The 23,307-nt window shown below is 36.9% G+C and overlaps 1 protein-coding gene and 1 non-coding gene across 3 annotated transcripts in view; both read right to left on the bottom strand.

Annotated features, from left to right (window-relative positions):
• Window positions 1-23,307, bottom strand: part of USP34 (ubiquitin specific peptidase 34) — a 249,085-nt gene that overhangs the window by 189,044 nt on the left and 36,734 nt on the right. For both annotated transcript variants that reach the window (XM_042981450.1, XM_042981449.1), the window contains exons 2-3: window positions 18,767-18,854; window positions 4,723-5,143 (exon numbers count right to left, since the gene is read on the bottom strand). In XM_042981450.1, coding sequence (XP_042837384.1) covers window positions 4,723-5,143; window positions 18,767-18,854 — 509 coding nt within the window. The remainder of the gene's footprint in view (window positions 1-4,722; window positions 5,144-18,766; window positions 18,855-23,307) is intronic.
• LOC122237567 lies at window positions 17,785-17,928 on the bottom strand. The gene has a single exon (XR_006216155.1). It is a non-coding gene; the product is annotated as a U4 spliceosomal RNA (small nuclear RNA).

Consider the following 23,307-nt stretch of genomic DNA (forward strand, 5'->3'; position numbering starts at 1 on the left):
CCCTAAAAAGGCCTTAAGAAACCTATTAGTTTTTGTCTTTTTAGAAAATCTCTCATGTATTACATAAGATAAAGGCACTCTATTTCTAGAACTACAGAGAGGGACCTATTACTTTAAAAGAGAAAATAAAGAGAAATAAATGAGTAATCAGAAAGTAATTCCTTGGGGCGCTTGGGTGGCTCAGTCGGTTGAGCGGCCGACTTCGGCTCAGGTCATGATCTCACAGTCCATGAGTTCGAGCCCCGCGTCGGGCTCTGTGCTGACAGCTCAGAGCCTGGAGCCTGTTTCAGATTCTGTGTCTCCCTCTCTCTGACCCTCCCCCGTTCATGCTCTGTCTCTCTCTGTCTCAAAAATAAATAAACGTTAAAAAAATTAAAAAAAAAAAAAAAGAAAGTAATTCCACATCTAATTAAACAAGGGGGAGCCTAGGTGGCTCGGTCAGGTAACCATCTGACACTTTACTTCGGCTCAGATCAGGATATCACAGTTCATGGGACTGAGCCACAGGTCAGGCTCTGAGCCAACAGTAGGAAGCCTGCTTGGGAGTCTCTCTCACTCTATCCCTCCCTACCACAAATGCACTCTCTCAAAATAAACATTAAGAAAAATAAAAATTAAATTAAAAACAAACAAACAAACAAATGCTGCTCCATGACCAAACCACGAAAAACTGAAGGCCAGTGAATTAGGAATAGAATTTTTGCTTACAAAGAAGTCATCAGCGTATCAAATAATCTGCTGTTATGGAAAATTAAGACTACCAATTCTGGAGAGCATACAGTTTACCACCAATGACTAGACCTAATCAAACAAAGCCATACTCTCAAACAGTTCTGCAAAACAGAACACTCTGCTATGATGGAAATATTGTCTACGCTGCCCAATACACTAGCCACGAGCCCCATGTGACTGCTGAGCTTTTAAAATATGTGAAGGAAGGAAGGAAGGAAGGAAGGAAGGAAGGAAGGAAGGAAGGAAGAAAGGAAGGAGAAAGAAAGAAAGAAAGGAAGGAAGGAAGAAAGAAAGGGTAAAAAGAAATATGGTTAGTGTGACTGAAGAACAAATTCAATTTATTTTAATTTTAGTTAACTTAAATAGCCAGATTTGTCTGTTCACTACCATATTGGGCAGTAGAGCTTTAAAGTAAAGAAGCTCAGGAGAGGATAGTGATAAAATGCAATCCAAGAAAGTCTCCATTGGCTTATAATTGCTTGCAAACGAACAAGCAGAGCTTCTATTCGCTTCTACAGAAGTAAGCCATCCACACAGATTGGTGACAAGGAAGATAATGAGTAGAAGACAAACAAGCTATTTGAGTTGTTTAGGATTGTTCCTTGAATGTGAGTACTGTAGATTATTCATCTTTGTATACACAATAAATAGTGCAGTTCCTAGAATAGATGGTCAATGTTTATTTTTTTAATAGTTTGAATAAGGTACATCTGTTTATCAAAATTAGAGACAAATCCAAGCATCTGAATTCTATAAATATAAAACAAAAAAAAGTCATAAATCAGTATGGGATTTAGTTAGTGATGGTTGCACAACTGTAGGAATACACTACAACTTATTAAATTGTATACATTAAAAGGGTAAATTTAAAATACTTGATTTAATTTAATAAAGCATAAATTAAAAAGTCAGTGGAAAGCGGCAAGAGAAAACCCAACCAGATTCAGAAATCTGGAACATAGTGTATATATTTAAGTCTATCTAATCATATCTCACATATTTAACAAGGGTAGTGTTTCTCTTCTTTTCTCTACTTTTTATACTCATTTCACTTTACTTAGGAAAAAAACTTAGAATACTAGGGCAACACCTCACAGAATTACACATAATGATTCAGAATTAAGAAAAGAATGCAACAGCTCCTTGTCCCCATCCCCAAAAAGTTTAACCTCAATTAAATATACCTATTTCTAATTACTACATCTTTTAAAATATTATCGACTTTGATAGGAAGAAAAGCAGGATATAGACAGGAAGGGATGGGGAGAAGGAGGGGCTCCAAGTTCCTATTTTATTCACTACTGGCAAGATAGCAATAGCTGCAGAGATTAGTCTGAAGTAATGTGAGAAGCAGTGTAGCAGGGTAAGACCTGAATTCTTTGTTTTTTGTTTTTTTAATTTTATTTTAGAGTGAGACAGCATGAGTGGGTGAGAAGAACAAAGAGAGAGAATTTTAAGTAGTCTCATGCTCAACACACAGCCAAACACAAGGCTCAATCTCACAACCGTGTGATGAGGACGACCTTAGCCGAAATCAAGACTCGGATGCTTAACTTGACTGAGCCACCCAGGCACCCCAGAATAAGACCTGAATCCCACAATTCTCAGCAATATACGTTGCAAACCTGACCAAAACTTTTAACCCGTGTAAGCCAATTCCCTTTATATAAAATCAGGTTGTTGACAGTTTTCTAAAGTCATAGCTATCTAAATATTAACACATGAGTACTGAATCATCTTCTGAAAAGTCCTAGCCAATTTGTGCTTCTTTAGAAAAGTCAAAATCAAGATCAAATTAAAATCAAAGTTAAATATGACTGCTACCACATAGAACCACATGGCCACTAGGACAGAAACCATACGTTTTTCAAGAATTTGTAATAAAACATTACTAACATATCAGAAACCTGGGAAACAGCTATATTATGAACAGAATATTACAGAAGCACACAAATTCTGTATAAGGAGATGACAATTCTGTGTAGCACTGTATTACACTGTATTATATCTAAGGTGTTTTGTTTTTTTTTAATTAGAATTTTACCTCAAAGACATCATGAAATTATTGCTTTCAACCAAAGAGTCACATGGAATGACTGATCCTCAAGAACAGTAATAATGAGGCACTTTATTTCAAACGGGAAAGTAGGGGAGTGGGACTATGCTTATATTTGGAGATTTTTTTTCCCAATAACATTAAAAAATGATAAACTGGTGAGCAAACTGATTTGAGGAAGAAAATAGCAGATTTAGTATTACCTTAGTTCTGTTAAAAATTTTTAACTGGAGAAATTTAATTTTATTAAATTATTTAATCAAAAATTAAATTTAACTAAGTTAAATTTATTAAAATTTATTTAATTTAAAGATTAAATTTAAATTAATTATATTGTAATAAGCATAATTAAATTAATTTAAAATAAAAATTTATTAATTTTTTTTAAATAAAAAGGATGCTGAGCTGACATTTTTTAGGATGTTTACTAAATGATTCATTAAAAGGTTTCTATATGGAAAGATAACAAAGAATTCTAGAAAGTAGAGCACAATGTTTTAAAACATTTTTATGGAAAATTCCAATAGGGGAAATACGCACCTCCTAGGCTGTTTTTAAATAGTCTCAATTCAATGTGAAAACATTTTCAGTAAGGAACTACTTTTTTCCAGATGAAGAAAGAAGTTTAGAGAAGTCAATATGAAGATTACAGAATAAGCCAGAGAAAATAGGCAGACTTTTTTAAAAAGCATGTGGTAGATCTGTTAAAGTTTAAAATGAGGTATTTTATCCAGAGATGGAGTCTACTTCATACCCCCCTGAATCTGAACTGCCCTCATTAAGTGCTTCAACAGAATGTGGTAGAATTTATACTGTTTCAGAGGCTGGACCTTAAGAGGCCTTATATACAAGCTTACACATTTGTCTTCCTGGAGAAATTCTAAGATCACCACGTAAAGAAGCCAATCAACTCTAGTGGAGAATGAGAGGCCATGTGGAGAAAACCCAAGGAGCCCTAGACAACATCCAGCACCAACTGTCAGACATGTGAGTGAAACCATGTTGGACCTTTAAACTCTTCCATCTCTCAAAGTAAATATACAACTGCCTAAGTGAGGCCACATAAAACCAATAGAATTGCCCAGCCAACTCAGACAAGCATGAGAAATAACAGATCTGTTTTTTTATGCCACTTACATAACACATTATCATATTAACTGTCTCAATTCCCACCATGTGTATAAAGTAATGCTATCATCTAAATAAACCTAAGGTGGGTTTCTAAACTCTTTGAAAGGCTTATAAAAGTATCACTAATGCAGTATGTCAAGCATCTTGACTTATTATAAAAGAAAGTACTATCATTTAGAACAGGCAGTTAAAGGGGCACCTCAGCGACTCAGTCGGTTAAGTGTCCAACTTCAGCTCAGGTCATGATCTCAAAGTTCGTGGGTTCGAGCCCCGCGTCGGGCTCTGTGCTGACAGCTCACAGCCTGGAGCCTGCTTCAGATTCTCTCCCTCTCTCTGACCCTCCCCCACTCACTCTTGTCTCTCTCTCTCAAAAATAAATAAACATTAAAAAAAAAAAAAACTTTGTAGTTAAGGATACTTTGTTTTCTTAATGTGAGAAATTCCAAATACTGTTACCAATGTTTCTAAGAATAAAATTCAAAATTCCACCTGCTTCTTTTTCCTCAATTATTACTTTCTGAAAGTATCATACTACAGCATAAGTGTACATCAGCAAAATGTTTTATATCACTGACAGTTTAATTCTTATGAGTTCAATCTGTGAATCTTTCCTTAATAGGACTATGTTAAGCAAATGTTCAACCCAAGTTGCTACTAAAATGGTTTAGATAAACTGGAATACTTTTTCCTAACAGTAGTTATTTTTATAAATTTTTCCGTCAATAATAACTCTGTCTTTATTCATGAAAAATTGACAACTATAACTTAGTATTACTTAAAATTCACAAAATATTTTCACATACCTCTATAGTAGGATGAGTATTATGCTTGTACGCGGTATATAAAGGAAACTGAATTTGAAAAATTTTTGCCACACATAGTAAGAGTTTTTCCTTCTCATCTGTACTCCATAAACTAAAAGGATCACAACTCTTTGAAGATTCCTCCTCAGTCAGATTACAAATTCTTGTAGAGTTTGATTTTTTTTCTATTGATTTTTGTCTTTCTGTACTTCCTTCATTACACTCTCTTTCTATACTCAGTGGTTCTTCCACCTGATTACTCTCATCTTGCCACGTGGAATCTATGTTAATAGTAGTACAATGTTTACAAAGCTGGTCCCGGAGTACTTGAACTTGGGCAATCACTAAGTTAATAAGTGCACACACTACTTGGTTAAAAATCTCCAAATGCTTATATTCCTTGAAGCAGCATAGACATTGCCTATAAGAGAAAGAAAATTTTTCAATAAATTAATGCTTTCTAGAGAGACAATTGTATATTTCAAGTAATATAAAAATTACAAATCAGCAAATCCTAAAGTACCTCTTTTTTTTTTTTTTTTTTTTAAGTTTTGGTCTCCTTTTTCCTGACAGGGTAGCACTACAGTCATTTATAAAGATAGCATCACACCAAAAACTGGTACTTCGGTTAGTAAAAAGTCACCAAATTAGGTTGACAGCTATAGTCTTCAGTGTTATCTAGATATTTATCTGCTTTTCCACATAAAGAACCATTTAAAAACAAGAATTGTGGCATCTATCTTTGCTTCTCTAAGCACTGAGTACTTCATATATGTTTAGTAAATATTAGGAAACTGGCTAAAATAAAAACCTTATTAGTAAAGCTGTTCTATTTTACATAAAGGGATTTGCAGCCAAGAAGTAAAAAAAAATGTATTTTAACATTACTAATTTGCTTGAAGGCTAACTTAGGAAGGGCATTCCTACCCTCTTTGGCTAATGAAAAGCATTTAGGAATAATATACACTCACACTCTTCAGCGTGTGTGGGTGTGTGTGTGTGTGTGTGTATACATAAATAAATACAGTAAGAGTAACTTATTACACACAAATCTAGTTAAGACATGTTCAGTTAGCATTAATGCCTGGCACACTGTGGATAATCAAAGAGTCTGGTAAATCAATAAATAAATGATCATCAAGTACCAGATTATAAGAATAATTCTTTCCAATGATGGATGACAACTGAAAAACCATTACTTACCTAGTTATATTATCAATTTAAATCATCTATACTGTAGTCCAAATAGAGCACCAACTCCCTTTATGACCATGTAGACATCATCTCATTTCTCCAAGTGTGGCAAATTTGAAGTATAGCCATAAACTCTTTAATATTCTTCCCTTTAAACTTTTCCTCCCCTTGAATGTGGAACATACTTAATAACTAAAATCTATGTGGATGTGGCAAAAATGACTGTGTGACATCTGAAACTAGGTCATAAGTGACAGTGCCACTCAGCCTTGCTCTCTTTTCAATCACTTGCTCTGAGAGAAGCCAATTATATGATGTAAAATAGTCCAGGGGGCATCTGGGTGACTCAGTCGGTTAAGCATCGACTTCGGCTCAGGTCATGATCTCATGGTTCGTGAGTTCATGCCCCACATCTGGCTCTGTGCTGATGGCTCAGAGTCTAGAGCCTATTTCGGATTCTGTATCTCCCTCTCTTTCTGCCCCTCCCCTGCTCCTGCTCTCTGTCTCTCAAAAAATAAATAAATGTTAAAAAAAAATTTTTAAATAGTCCAGGAGCCCTTGGAGTGGTCCAGATGAGGAAAAAAAAAAAAAAAAAAAAAAAAAAAAAAAAAAAAAACAGAGCTCACACGCTCACACTACTAATAAGCACCAGCTTGCCAACCAAGTAAGTGAGCCAACTTGGAAGCAGACCCTCCAGCCCCACATGAGGCCTGAGATGACCATAACCTGGCCAAAAACTCAACAGTACCTCATAAGAAATCCAAGCCACAAAGAACCAGCAAAACCACTCCCAAATTCCACTCCCATAAAAACTCTAAAGATAATAAATGTTTATTGTTGTTTTAAGATACTACTTTTTGAGTAATTTGTTACACAGAAATAGATAAATAATACATCAGGCCTGTCTTCTCAGTTAGCAAAATGAAAGAGATTTTATCTCTAAGAACTCCTCCACCTTTAAAATTCTATATTATTACAATTTCCTCCGGAAAAAAAATTAACATATTACTGTTGGTATTTTTCTGACAAATAGCTTTTCTTTAGGTTCAGGAAAAATCAAGTTCAAAGTAAAGGATTATACACTGGAATATCTTTCTTTAGCAAGAAAAGAATCTTAGTTCCTTCCCAAAAAAGACCTTGAGGTCAGATTTAGATTAGGAAAGCCAAAGAAACAGTCAAATTTACTTTAAAAATTCAATGCCAAGGGGGTGCCTGTTTGGCTCAGTCGAAAGAGCATGCAATTCTTGTTCTCAGTGTCGTGAGTTCAAGCCTCATGTTGGGTGTAGAAATTAATTAAATAAAAACTTTAATTCATGAACATCTGGGTAGCTCAGTCAGTTGAGCGTCCAACTCTTAATTTTGGCTCAGTTCTTGATTCCAGGGTCGGGGGATCAAGCCCCACATCAGGCTCCCCCCTGAGCCTGTTTAAGATTCTCTCTTTCTCCCTTCCTCCCCTCCACCTCTCTCCCCTGCTCATACACGTGCATACGCTCACTCACTCTCTCAAATAAACAAAATCAAAAAAATAAAAAATAAAATTCATTGGCAGGAAATGGGCATCTAACTGACCAGGAAACTAATCTTAAAAAGACAAAACTTATGTATGAACAAAGAGCAAACTGCATCTAAGTTCTTACAGACCCAAAATATACAAATTCAAGAACTAAGAATCGAAGTGACAATAAACACATACACACATTTATCTTTAATTATTACATAACTTATACATTTTATTGTATGACACTCAATTCTGAAAAGTCTAGGCATTTTAATTCTCAACAGAGCATTTCTCTATATATCCCTACCCACAATGCAGGGGGCGGGGGGAAGAGAATGTGTGTTTTTTAAATAAAACATCACTTTCAGTTAAGCCCCAGCTTGATTTTACACTTAAGTTTATTTCTTCTCTGTTCTAAACCTCACTACAAATATACTGAAAGAAAAAAGACTTAACTCCATACGGTAAGAGATAATGGAAGAACAGTTAACAAATGGCAACAAATTTTGGATGACAGCAAAGGGAGTAATAGTAACTGAGAGCAGGAGAAATAAACTTGAAAGAGGCTATAGAAGGATTTATCAACAAAAATATCCACACCACAGAACACTGAAAAGGCTCAAGAACAAAGACCATCAGATACCTCTAAAGGCAGAGATGAAGCATTGGGCAGAAAATAGGACTAAATGAAAGGTACGGTTAAAACCTGCAGATTCCTAGGTAGCCAGGATACTGTTCCTACTTGATCCAGGGAAACAAGAAGTTTCCTCCTGTACATAAAATGAACAAGATTAAGTTCAGGAAAAACTGATGCTGAAGACAGGGATGATAAAAGACACTGAAAGGAAGAGAACTATGTGATACTACGACTGGTAAATCTCTCCAACTAATATGCCCCACCCAACAACCAGACTAAAATATCTCAAGGCCAAAGACTCGAAGACATTTCTCTTAGAGAATATGAATGATCTAAGAGAAAAGCCTACTTATCCCTGGTAATGAAGCTTGCTCACCATTTTCCAATCTACAGAGTGGGCCAACATCTGAGATGGCCCCAACAAAGAACTTCTAATCCATCTTTGAATGCTCATCTCTTAACCATGTAAAGATAACCAATAAGACAAGCAAGGAAAGCTGCATCACTAAAGGTAGGTCAAAACAAATGGTAAAAAGAAATTCAAAGAATGTAGATAAAATGCAGAAAGAAAAAAGGTTTTAATAATGTATGTCCTCAGAAACAAAGAGTGGATTACTGAAACAAGAACAGAATACTATTAAAAAATGCATTCAAACTACAAAAGAGACCTTCAATGTGTACAAATATACATTATATAGCTTTTGCATACACATCAATCACACTTTAAAACCCCATTAGAATTATAGCAATTTGACAGAAGAGGATGCAACTCTTGATCTTGGGGTCGTGAATTGGAGTCCCACATGTAATGCACAGATTACTTAAATAAATAAATAAATAAAACTTTAAAAATAAATAAGATGGGGTGCCTCAGTGGCTCAGTCAGTTGGGCATTCAACTTCAGCTCAGGTCATGATCTCACGGCTTGTGAGTTCGAGCCCCACATCGGGCTCTGCATTGACAGCTCAGAACCTGGAGCCTGCTTCAGATTCTATGTCTCCTTCTCTCTCTGTCCCTCTCCCACTCATGCTCGCTTTCTCTCTCTCTCTCTCTCTCAAAAATAAACATTAAAAATAAATAAGAAATAAAATTAAAATTTGCCAATTTGTAAAATTCAACAAAAGTTCCACAAGGTAAAAGTAAAAAAATCTCCAAAAAGTGGTAGAGACAAAGAAAAATAATGGGGAGAAAAAGGAAAGCATACCATCAACCAAGAAGACATAATATCTGACTAATAATACTTCCAAGAAGACATAATACAAAATCTGAAGGTTTGGAAATGATGAAATTACAAAATATTTCAGAACTGAAAAACCCACCAAAACACCTACCATCATGAATCTTTTTTTCAGTTTGAGAGGGAGGGAGGTACACACACACACACACACACACACACACACACACACAGAGAGAGAGAGAGAGAGAGAGAGAGAGAGAGAGAGAGAGAGAGAGAGAGAGAGAGAATATCCCAATGCAGGGCTTGATTCCACGAACTGTGAGACTGTAACCTGAGCAGAAACCCAGAGTTGGATGCTTAACCAACTGAGCCACCCAGGTGCCCCTCATCATGAAATTTCTAAAACTGAGCAGGGATGAAGATCCTAAAAGCTTTCAGGGAGAGTGGAAAGAGTGACAAGAAGGAGCTCAGGAATAAAAATAGCTAATACTTCTCCAAAGCTATATGGGGGTGGAGGAGGTCTGGCTGACTCAATCTGCAGAGGATGTGACTCCTGATCTCAGAGTCTGGAGTTCAAGCCCCATGATGGAAGTAGAGCTTACTTTAAAAAAAAAAAAAAAAAAAAAATTCAAAGAAGGGGCACCTGGGTGGTTCAGTAGTAGGTTGTGCATCTGACTCTTGATTTCAGCTCAGGTCAGAATCCCAGGGTCGTGGGATGGAGCCCCACACTGGGCTCCCCACTGAGCATGGAACCTGCTTGAGATTCTCTCTCCCCCTCCCCATCCCCTCTCCTCCTGTTCACACTTGCTCTCTCAAAAAACATAAAAATAAAAAAATAAAAAACCTCACAGCAATATCAGAAGCTAGAATACAATGGAGCAACACTTTTAAATTTTTTAAAGAATATAATTTTCTACCCAGAATTCTGCATTGAAGTCTTCAAGATTAAGGGAAGAACAGAAACTTTTAGGTCTGAAGGGTATAAAAAACACCTGTCTCCCACGCACCCTTTCTCAGAAAAGATGTCATCTTAACAAAACAAAGAAGTAAACCAATAACAATGTCCACGTAGAATTCTGGAAACTGGAGATCCAAAACAATATAAAAGCAAAAGGAATTTCAAGGATGATCTGAAGAGAAGATAGCTATTTAGTATCCCTAATGAAAAATCAATAATTGGAGTAGGAAGATAAAGGACAAAGGAGATTTGGGAGAGGGGAAAGGGAGGGAAAAAACTAATCATATAATGATATATAAAAATATAAAACTCAGTATTAAGAAGAGTTGAAGAATTTGGAATGAATCAGTGACTCACACCTGGAAAATTTTAAAACACACCAGGAAACTCTTGGAAACAAAAGATAAACAAGAACTTATTTCTTGTAAAATATAAAATAAGCCACAGAACTTTTTTTGGCTCATCAATTACCCTGAGAGAAAGGGAAAGGGTAAAAGAATGTAATCTTTATGTATCCGAAAAGGAAGTTCACAGGGTGGACTTAAAATTGAGGAGTGTCTGGGTGGCTCACATGGTTGAGTGTCTGACTTCGGCTCAGGTCATGATCTCACAGCTCATGACTTTAAGCCCTGCGTCGGGCTCTGTGCTGACAGCTCAGAGCCTGGAGCCTGTTTCAGATTCTGTGTCTCCCTCTCTCTCTGCCACTCCCTTGCTTGTGCTCTCTCTCTCTCAAAATAAATAAACATTAAAAAAAATTTTTTTCATTGATACATGAAGCAACAGCAATATAATAAAACGATTTCAGAATACAGAAGTTAATATCAAAACCAACATCTGAAAGAGTTAAAAGCAGAAGGGGAACTGAAGAGATAGGGGACAATGAACTTTATTACAGGCCTTTTTGCATTTACTTTTTAAACTCTGTACATACTACTTCTATTTATATACCAATCTCTTACATACCCTTCCCCTATCTAAGCTTATCCTATGTTTTTCCTAGTCCTACTCCTATTATTACCACCCTGATAAGACTTTCTTACCCAAGTAGAGTTACATGCTGCTTGAGTAGAATATGGTTACATTTAAGAACAAGCTAGTAGGTTTAGAAAAACATACATAATAAAGGCCATATATGAAAAACTACCAACTAACAACATATTCAATGGTGAAAAACTTAGAGTTTTCTGCCTAAGATGAGCATGTCCACTCTTACTTTTATTCAACATAGTAGTAAAAGGTCCTAGCCATAGCAATCAGACGAGAAAAAGCAATAAAAGGTATCCAAAATGTAAGGACGAAGTAAAATTCTCACTATTTGCAGATGACATGATACTACACATACAGAACCCTAAAGACTCCACCAAAAACTAGAACTGAAAAATGAATTCAGTAAAATTGCAAGACTGCTGCTCTGACAGTGCAGACCCTGCTTGGGATTCACTGTCTCCCTTTCTACCTGTGCTCTTCCCCCACTTGCATTTTCTCTCTCTCACTCTCTCAAAAATAAATAAACATTAAAAAAGAAAAGAAATTCAAGACAACACAAAGAAATGGAAAGACATTCCATGCTCGTGGGTTCAAAGAACAAATACTGTTAAAATATTCATACTACCCAAAGCAATCTACACATTTAATGCAATCCCTATCAAAATACCAATGGCATTTTTCACAGAACTAGGACAATCCCCAAATTTGTATGGAACCACAAAGACCTCAAAAAGCCAAAGCAATCTTGAAAAAGAATAACAAATCTGGACGTATCACAATTCTAGACTTCAAGTTATATTATAAAGCTGTACTAATCTAAACAGTATGGTACTGGCACAAAAACAGACAAATAGATCAGTGGAATAGAATAGAAAGCCCAGAAATGAACCCATGATTTGAGGGTCAACCAATCTTCGACAAAGGAGGAGTGGGATAAAAATAATGGGAAAAAAAGACAGTCTCTTCCAACAAATGGTGTTGGGAAAACTGGACAGCTATGTGCAAAAGAATGAAACTAGACCATTTTCTTACACTATACACACAAATAAACTCTAAATGGAGCAAGCACTTAAATGTGAGACCTGAAACCATAAACATCCCAGAAAGGGGGACCTGGGTGGTTCGGTCGATTGAGCATCTGACTCTTCATTTTGGCTAAGGGCATGGTCTCACACGTCGTGGGATCAAGCCCCCCCTTGTCAGGATCTGAGCTGACAGCCCAGAGCCTGTTTGGGATTCTCTCTCTCTTCCTCTTCCCCTCCCCAACGTGTATACACATGCACCACACCCCACCAACCCCCCCCCCGCCTCAAAATAAACATTTAAAAACAAAACTCCTAGGAGACCACAAGCAGTAATTTCTCTGACATCAGGCATACCAACATTTTTCTACGTACATCTCCTGAGTCGAAGGAAACCAAAGCAAAAATAAGCTATTAGGACTTCATCAAAATAAAAAGTCCCTGCAGAGATAATAAAACAATCAACAAAACTAAAAAAGGCAACCTGCTGAATGGGAAAAGATATTTGCAAATGATGTATCTGATAAAGGGTTAATATCCAAAATATATAAAGATCTTACACAACTCAACACATACACACAATAACACAATTAAAAATGGGCAGAAGACATACAGATGACCAACAGACACACGAACAGACATGTCATTACTTATCAGGGAAATGCAAATCAATACCACCATGAGCTATCACCTCAAATCTGTCAGAATGGCCAAAATCAAAACCATAAGAAAAAACTGCTGGCAAAGATGTGAGAAAAAGGAACCCTCGTGCACTACAGGTGGGAATGCAAACTGGTACAGCGACTGTAGAAAATAGCACGTGGGCACCAGTTAAGTGTCCGACTCTTGGTTGCAGATCAGGTCATTATTTCATGGTTAGTAAGTTCAAGCCCCACATCAGGCTCCATGCTGACAGTGCAGAACCTGCTTGGAATTGTCTCTCTCCCTCTCTGTCTCTCTCTCTCAAAACAATCTAAAAAAATTAAAAATTAAAAAAATAACAGTATGGAGATTCCTTAAAATATTAAAAATAGAACTACCCCACAATTCAGTAATTGCACTACTGGGTATTTACCCTAAGAATATGAAAACACTAATTCAAAAGGATATATGCATCTGTGTATTTATTGTAGCATTATTTACAACAGCCAAATTAGGGAAGCAGCACAAGTGTCCAAATAGGTAAACAGATAAAAGGGTGGCATATACATACACATGGATTATTACTCAGCCATAAGAAAGAATGAAAACTTGCCATTTGCAAGGACATGGATGGATCCAGAGAGTATAATGCTAAGCGAAATTAAGTCAGTAAGAGAAAGACAAATACCATAGGATTTCACTCATAAATGTAATCTAAGAAACAAAACAAATGAACAAAGTGGGGGGAAATGACAAACCAAAAAACAGATTCTTAACTAGAGAACCAATTGATGACTTTCATAGGGGAGGTGGGTAGAGGGATGGATGAAATAGGTGTAGGGAATTAAAAAAGAGTACACTTATCTTGATGAGCACTGAGTAATATGTAGAATTGTTGAGTAATATACAGAATTGTTGGATCACTATACTGTATACCTGAAACAAATTTGACACTGTATATTAACCATACCAGAATTAAATTTTTTAAAAAATGAAAAGAATTTTTAAAAAAGAACGTAACATGATAAAATCTGTAAATGTCTAACATAAAATACATAGCTCCAATTAAGAAAAAAATTTTAACTCAACATTCATGAGGAATCTACATGTCAAAACTAAATTATTTTTTAACTTGGATTCTATAATTCCATCTAACAACACATATTCCAATGGATCTAATGTTTTTCCTGGCCTGGTGCTATGGAACACACGAAAACACCGTTAATCCACGGTATCCAACCTCAGCAAAAGGTTTTTTCAATTTATGAACTAATTTATAAGAAGCACTACTTTATAAGTAATGGTCAATATCCATATCCCACTCAATTTATCAATATCGCCAAATTTCTTAATGCCAAAAGAAAACATAGAGCCTTAAAGAGTGTAGAACATACACTCATCTATTCAAAAGCAACAGCTTCTAAAACTGTTTTTAAAGTTTACTGAGGCAGTTGGCTGGCTCAGTCAAAAGAGTATGCGACTCTTGATCTCGTGATCACAAGTTGAAGCCCCATGCTGGGTGTAGAATTTACTTAAAAACATAAAAGTTTACTAAAACAATGAAAAAATAAAAGCAACATCCTCAAACATTTATCAACCACAAATGGCAGGTATGAAAGACACAATTTTTAGCCTGAAAATAAAAAAAACCGATAGAACCTCACCCTTGCTGGTACCCAGAATTCTTTCAGGAGAGAAAACATGAAATAAAATTTAAAAGTAGACTTTGTAGGAAACAGTAAGAGCCTTGAATGTCTGGTAAGGAATGTGGAATTTACAAGACAGAAACCTAAGCCTGTTTTGTGGTAAGTTCTAAACAAGTCCAAAAAAAAAAAAAAAAATAGGCACCGTTGTTATCAGCCAATGCTTTTATCATCCATGGTATTACTTTCAGACCTTTATATGCTCTTTTCTTAACTTGTATTCTTCAATTTATTGTCTTAATCTTCTCTGCCTACTTTGAATTAGTCTTCCTCCCATTCCATTCCCAGTTGCAATAATAAAATAAATAATAACTTTTTAAACTAACATATACAATTTCCCTGATCTTACAGACAAAATGAAAGATGTCAGTTATACAACTGCTACACACAATTAAAATGATGATGGGGGTGTCTGGGTGGCTCAGGTGGTTAAGCACTGACTACGGCTCAGATCATGATCTCATGGTTCGTGGGTTTGAACCCCGTATCAGACTCTGTGCGGACAGCTTGGAGCCTGGAGCCTGGAGCCTGTTTCGGATTCTATGTCTTCCTTTCTCTCTGCCCCTCCCCTGCTCATGCTCTGTCTCTCTCTTCTCAAAAATAAACATTTTTTAAAATATATTAAAACAATTTTTTAAAAATGATGACAGATAATACCTGATGACATGGAGAGACTGATTTTTCATACACAGTCAACTATAATCAGACTCTAAAACATAAATGTAATAAAATCATATTTTGTAAAATTTTAAACTGTATAGTTCACAAGTTCATGCCAGAGCTATACCAAAAATATTACCAGTTGTTACTGTGGGTAGTAGCCTGCCTTTTTGTTTTACACGTTGATTCTCTATTTTCTCAAAGTTTACAATGTTTACTTAAATAGGAAGATAGGAGGAAAAATACAAAATATTAATACAGCTGTAATTCTCATAAATATTAAATTCTTATCAATACACTATTTTTAATGTGAACATACTCCTTTACCTATATTCTAGTCAATATATTAAAATAATGATTCTTGGTCACTGATAATCTTATGAAGGCTATTAATAGTACTTTTCTCCCAGAAAACCTATTAGGAACATTTTGTATGATATGTCACGGGTTCAATAGTGTGCTAAGGTACATTTACGGACTACCATAATCATGGGTCTCCAAGTTAACAATCTCTTTTGAAGATTAACTGTGCCTTATTCATTGCTGTTTATCACCCACAAGAACCATCATCTTAATCTAGGCAACAATATTTTCTCATGCCTAAGAAAAAGACTGTGGTGAGGCGCCTGGGTAGCTCAGTCGGTTAAGTGTCTGACTTCCATTCAGGTCATGAACTCGCAGGTCATGAGTTCGAGCCCCACGTCAGGCTCTGTGCTGACAGCTCGGAGCCTGGAGCCTGCTTAGGATTCTGTGTCACCCTCTCTCCCTGCCCCTCCCCCGCTTGTGCGCTCTCTCTCTCTCTCTCTCTCTCTCTCAAAAATAAATAAACATTAAAAAAAAGAAAAAAATGAGAAAGAAAAGAAAAAGACTGCGGTGGGTGGGAGGGACAAGAAGAGACTAGGCAAAACTTTTTATCACAAAATACTGTGATCCACCTGGGTATTATATTATCAATCCTCTCTTCCTTAGCACGAACAATGAAGACTTTAACATTCTACTTTTGGGTATTTTTTACTACCAGCTAAAAACTGTTCATACTTGGGGCGCCTGGGTGGCTCAGTTGGTTAAGTGTCCGACTTCAGCTCAGGTCACGATCTCACGGTCCCTGAGTTCGAGCCCTGCATCAGGCTCTGGGCTGATGGCTCAGAGCCTGCAGCCTGCTTCCGATTCTGTGTCTCTTTCTCTCTCTCTGCCCCTCCCCCGTTCATGCTCTGTCTCTCTGTGTCTCAAAAATAAATAAAACGTTAAAAAAAAAGTTAAAAAAAAAACTTAAAAAAAAAACCTGTTCATACTTACCAATATGTGAACAGAATTTTAGATGTTAGAAATTATTTTCTAGTTCAGCTTTTCAAACTTTAGTTTATATAACATTCAATGTATATCATTTGCTAAACTAAATTTTAACAATTTTAATTAAAATAGGTGTTTATTAAGATCTTTTATCAGAGGGGCACCTGGGTAGCTTAGTTGGTTAAGCAACCAACTCTTAATTTTGACTCAGGTCATGATCTCAAAGTTCATGAGTTCAAGCCCCGCAACCAGCTCTGTGCTGACAGTGCAGGGCCTGCTTGGGATTCTTACACTCTCCCTCTCTCTCTGCCCCCTCCACACCTCCCCCACTTGCACTCTCTCAAAATAAATAAAACAAAACAAAAAAGATCTTTTGTCAGATACTAGGCTTAGCACTCTCTTTACAACCTAAGATAGTAGTACCTTTATTATTATTATTCTCATTCCACAGTAAGGAATTAAGAACTTACTTACAAGCTAACTAATCTGTCATAATTATCTAGTAAACAGGTGATAAAGAAAGACTCAAGGGGCACCTGAGTGGCTCAGTAGGTTGAGCATCCAACTTCGGCTTAGGTCATGATCTCACGGTTCCTGAGTTCAAGCCCTGTGTCAGGCTCTGTGCTGACAGCTTGGGGCCTGGAGCCTGCTTCGGATTCTGTGTCTCCCTCTCTGCTCCTCCCCTGCTCACACTCTCTCTCTCTCTCTCTCCCTCAAAAATAAATAAAGATTAAAAAAAAATTTTTTTATAAAAAAAAAAAAAGAAAGACTCAAAGCCACATCAACCTGGTTCCACAGCCACACTCTTAACCACTATAGTCTAGAACAAGAAGAGATAAAAGTTAAGAGGATCTCTGTAGTCTGGGGACAAACATCCTTTGATATTATAATAAAACCTACAAATTATGGCTAAAATTATATACATCAATACTTCCTTTGTAATTTCATTCCCATCCACATACTCTAGGTTAAAAATTCCCGATCTAAGGATTAAGAGTATACATCAATGATATAAGTGAACTAAGAATGGAAAATGTAACTTCCACCCAGCACCACCAATAGCTAGAGGTGAAACATGAAAATCATTTCTCTGAATTTCACTTTACTTAGTGGCATAGCACATTGCCACCTCACTGTAGTTACAGCAAATACATCCAAAATTATAACTCAAATGCAACATTACTCAGCAAATCCTTTGGACTACTAACGTTAATTTTAAATCATTAACATTAGTATTAGGAAATATCCAATCATTTACTCTACCCATAAGGAAAGGAACAGAGGTGTTGGCAACCATTCCTAAACTTAGCCAAAAGTAAATCAGCTGGCTGAGACTCAGAAAAGAGACACCAATAATGATGGCATGTAAGTTTTCAATCAGCCATAATCACGCCTCAGATAAACCTCACTGGCTACAATACTGCCACTGTGCAAAGCTTGGCATTTAAGTTTTAAATAACTACAATCTCAATCTTTTGTATTACAAATATGTGTACCAATTTTACTGACAAAGAAGGAAAAAACATAAGAAAAAGGGATTATTACCTAGAGCAAATGCTATTTGAAGATAAACTCTATGATCAGCTCGACTGTGAACCTCAGGACATTTATTTACGTTAGCTGCATTTAACATGTTCACTAATCATTGCACACAAAGCTTCAAACATTCTTTACCCATAAGAAAAAAAATTTTTTTTCTACCCATAAAAATTTTAGGACTAATGGGACAGGCAAACAAGTAAAAAAGAATCTTTAGCCATGACAGACTAACATCATGTTGAGAGAACAGGAATTTTCAAATTCCTGTTACAAATTTTGATTCTATATATATTCTCAATATATGTATTTCTTAAAAATTGGACTAATACACCTATTCATTATGCAAACGGAACAAATAAGAAGTGGCCTCCACAAGGGTCAAAGTGTCCACTACCATAGAACTGATTTTTTTAACAGATTAATTTTGTTATAGGTCTCAATCTATGCCATAAAAATTCTTTTATCTCTCAAAATAATTGTTAGAATTTCATTCACTCTATTTCTAAATAATGAAAGAGGAGTTAAAGAACCTGATTTTTATTCTCATGTTTTAAAAATAAAACCATCAGAGGCCTCATGTTTAAGAAGGGAAGAAGATTTAATATATATCGATCAACTGTCACTTACTGACCAAAGGTATACAATCGAACATCCTAAAAAGTAAATTTCATGACAACCAATGCCAATTTAAAGTACAACTCACAAAGTTAGTCTTTAAAGTACTTAAGGATGCATACCTCTGTGTCCAGGAATTGATATAAGCAAATATTTTGAGAGTATGTTCCTTTCTGAGCTGCAGTCCATCACCACCTTCTATATCTGATACTGAAATAAAGTAGAAAAAATACTTTTTAAAATTAGGAATAAATAATGTTAAACCAGTATTAAAGACAATACTTACCAAAAAAAAAAAAAAAACCCTAGATTTACAAGTGCAAATATTTCAGATATTTTTAACAGATGTATTGAAGGAGTGAGGGAGAAGACACTTTGCCAGTTATTCTAATGTTGTCTCTCTACTTCAAATCCACCTTCTGTTCTATGCTTTGTGATGATGGGGCTGGAACTCTGCAAGCTATATTTTTCATCTCCAGCTGGCTTCCTGTTAAGATCTTCCTCCACTGCCTGCATAGCACTAAAAGACTAGAAGGCAGGAGGTGACCACGAAATGTTAGTCACTCAGAAGCAGCACTGATTCCAAAGGGCAGCTTCCAAGAACCAATCTCATGGTACTCCTCTCAGAGGTACAAGAAATAGCCAAGTAGCATCTCTTAACTTTAAATCTGAGCTTCCTTCACAGGGCCCACTTCTAAGTGACTCTGAGTGACTCTTAGATTCTGACAACCCTCCTCCTTTGTTTCCCCAGGCTTCAGGGAAGAGCTGCTTCCTCAGTTATCGTAGTTGTTGTCATTCATCTTCATCGTCGCCTTCCTCATCATCTCTGGTTGTCCTCCTGGTCCCATTCATTCTTTAAATCTCTAACATTTGTATAAGTACTTCTCTTTAATAAATTGCTTCTTCAAGCCCCTGAATGGACCTTGACTAACATACTGGCATTTCATATACAGTATATACAACTATAAAAGGAATCCAAAGTTAAATCCAGAAGGGAAAAGTGTTTTCAAAAACTACAGTTTGCCTAATGGTCCAAATCAATGTTCTAATGTAAAATGTTTAACTGTGTAAGACTGAAATCAGCAAACTTTTCTTTAATGGGTGAGAAAGCAAATATTTTAGACTTTGCAGGCCATACAGTCTCTTTCACAACTAAGCAGCTCTGCCACAGTATTTTGAAAGGAGCCACAGACCATGTGTAAACAAAGAAGCATCAGCCATGTTACAAAAACAAGCAGCTGACAAGATGTGGTACACTGGGCCACGGTTTGCCAACTCCATTCTAGACAAAGTCCAACAAGATAATATCACCCTCAGCATTTAAGTCTTCACTGTACCTAAAAGTCATACATTCATATATTTTTTGAGTACTGTATACCCTCAGTAGTAAATATCCGACGGTAAATGAAATGGTAACAATCCCCACTTTATGGAACTTAGTCAAGTGATGAAGAGTAAGGACAAAAAGAGGTGAATGAGTAAGTAAAACTACTCACACATATTGTGATAAATGCCAAGAAGAAACCAAGTAGAGTACTGTGTATCAAATATAAGCATAACCCACCGCAGAATGAAGAAGTCAGGAAGAGAGTCTCTAAGTAAGTGATTTGTAAGCAAAAACCTGGTGTTAAGAGTTCAGAAATTAAAAAGAGAAAGAAAAAGAAACGAAAGCACTATGTGTAAAGAAGCTCATATTTGTTTATTTATTTTGAGAGAGTATCTGTGCACAGGAGGGACAGAGAAAGGGGGAGAAGGGGAGACAGTGAGAGAGAATCCCAAGCAGACTCCACTATACTCACGTCTTGCACTGTCATGGAGGAGGAGGAGGAGCCCAACACGAGGCTCAAACTCAAGAACCTTGAGATTGTGACCTAAGCTGAAATCAAGAGTCAATAGCTCAAATGACAGAGCCTTCCAGCCACTCCAAGTTCATGTTCAAAGAGAATCCCCAGGATGACGTGAAGGGAGATCCAAGACAGACTACTGTGCACACATCCCAAGGATACTAGTTCAAATAGGATCAAGAGAATAAAAAGACCGGGATGCCTGGGTGGCTTAGTCGGTTAAGCATACGACTCGATTCATGGTTCCTGGGTTCAAGCCTCGCACTGGGCTCTGCACTGGCAGCACAAAGCCTGCTTGGGATGCTTTCTCTCCCTTTCTCTGCCCCTCTCCTGCTCGTGCTCTCTCTCAAAATAAAACATTAAAAAATTTTTTAAAAGAAATAATAAAAGGACTTTAGGTAAGATGGTTCAGAGGGAAGGGGATTAAACATATACTTTACATGTAATTTAGTCTCTTAAAGATTTTTAAAACATCTCAAGCTTGCAGGGGCAGACAAACTCATGCATACAAATTGACAACTACTAATTACAGGAATGAAAGACACTGTACAAGAAATGTAACTACAGTATAATACTGTGCTCAAGAGTATTTACGTGATCCTAATAATATAAATACACAATACTAATTCTAAAACAATTGGAAAGAGGTGGCAAGGGTAAAAAGGCTAATTCTTTGGGGTGTCAGGGTGGCTCAGTTGGTTAAGCATGTGACTTCAGCTCAGGTCATGATCTCACCATTCATGAGTTCAAGCCCCGCATCAGGCTCTCTGCTGTCAGCACAGAGCCCACTTTGGATCCTCTATCACCCTCTCTCTGCTCTCCCCGACTTGCACTCTCTCAAAAATAAACAAAAAAAATATTTTTAAAAAATGCTAATTCTTCCATAAACGGACATAAACAGACCAACAAATCTTTCATAGGAGCAAGTCAACAGTTGAAAATACCTATTAACATGTAACAATATAATCTTATTACACAGGAAAGTAAAATCTAGGGGGAAAAATCAGATAAAACAGAAAGTAATTACCTCTAGGAGAGAAAAAGTAGGACTGCTGGTAGAGACTGCTGAGTTTTGTTACAAGCCTGGCAAAACTATATGACATTTCAAATAAGGCACATATTATTTAATTAAAATTAAAACAGGGGTGCCTGGCTGGCTCACTCAGTGGACCACATGACTCTTGATCTTGGGGTGATGAGTGTGAGTACCACTCACAGAGTGGTTGGATACCAAGATTTCCTAACAATAAAAAAATCATGGGGCACCTGGGTGGCTCAGTGGTTAAGCGTCTGACTTAGGCTCAGGTCATGACCTCACATGACCTTGTGGGTTCAAGCCCCGCATCAGGCTATGCTGACAGCTCGGAGTCTGGAGCCCGCTTCAGATTCTTTGTCTCCCTCTCTCTCTCTCTCTCTCTCTCTCTCTCTCTCTGCTCCTCCCCCATTTGTTCTCTCTCTCTCTCAATCAAAAATATACAAACATAAAAATAAAAAAATAAAAATAAATAAAAAAATTAAAAAACTTCAGGGCGATTGGGTGGCTCAGTTGGTCGAGTGTCCAACTCTTCATTTCAGCTCAGGTCATGATCTTTCTGTTGGTGGGATCAAGCCCCACAGCAGGCTCTGTGCTGACAGCGAGGCGCCTGCTTGGGATTCTCTCCCTCTCTCTCTCTGCCTTTCCCCCCATATAAATAAATAAACTTTAAAAAATAAAATAAAAATCTTTTAAAAAATAAATAAAAACAAAAAAGGAACAAGGGCCCATTATCCAGAACTTAATTTTTTTCTTAAAATTTTATTATTAAGGTTTTAAAAATTTATTTATTTTGTGAAAGAGAAAGAGAACAAACAAGTGGCGGAGGGGCAGAGAGAGGGGAAGAAAGGGTGATAGAGGAGCCCAAGCAGGCTTCACATCATCAGTGCAGAGCTCAACCCAGGGCTCGAACACACAAACCGTGAGTTCATGACCTGAGCCAAAACCAAAGGACATTAAACCAACCGACTGAGCCACCCAGGCACCCCTATATTTTTATTTTATTTTTTAAGTAATCTCTATGCCTAATGTGGTGCTCAAGCTCACAACACCAAGATCAAGAGTTGCATACTCTACCAACTGAGCCAGTCAAGCGCCCCAGAAGATATTTCTTATAAACAGCATTCATACTATACCTATTTCAGGACTGACATTAAAGTTTAAATATCAACCATATGTATTCCTTATTCTTGGGCAGTTTGCAAAAATATACTGTAAGGCAAAACTTTAACTGGAGGAAGGGAGTCTTTTTAAAAAAAATAAGTCATGCCTGGGTGGCTGACTTTGGCTCAGGTCATACTCTCACAGTCTGTGGGTCTGAGCCCCACATCGGGCTCTGTGCTGACAGCTCAGAGCCTGGAGCCTGCTTCAGATTCTGTGTTTCCCTCTCTCTCTGCCGATCCCCCACTCACGCTCTCTCTCTCTCTCTCTCTCTCTCTCTCTCTCAAAAACAATAAATAAATACATAAATAAATTAATTAAAATTAAAATTAAGACTAGTTTTAGTTGAGTAATAGAAGAACCCAAACAAATGAGTAAAATGAAAAGTACTATCTATTAGAAGTAAAGGGGTATGGGCGCCTGGGCAGCTCAGTCAGCTGGGCATCCAACTTCAGCTCGGGCCATGATCACATGGCTCGTGGGTTCGATCCCTGCATGGGGCTCTGTGCTGACAACTCAGAGCCTGGAGCCTGCTTCAGATTCAGTGTCTCCCTCTTTCTCTGCCCCTCTCCCACTCATACCCTGTCTCTCTCTCTCTCTCTCTCTCTGTCTCTCTGTCTCTCTG

The sequence above is a fragment of the Panthera tigris genome, chromosome A3, assembly GCF_018350195.1.
Source record: "Panthera tigris isolate Pti1 chromosome A3, P.tigris_Pti1_mat1.1, whole genome shotgun sequence".
NCBI lineage: Eukaryota > Metazoa > Chordata > Mammalia > Carnivora > Felidae > Panthera > Panthera tigris.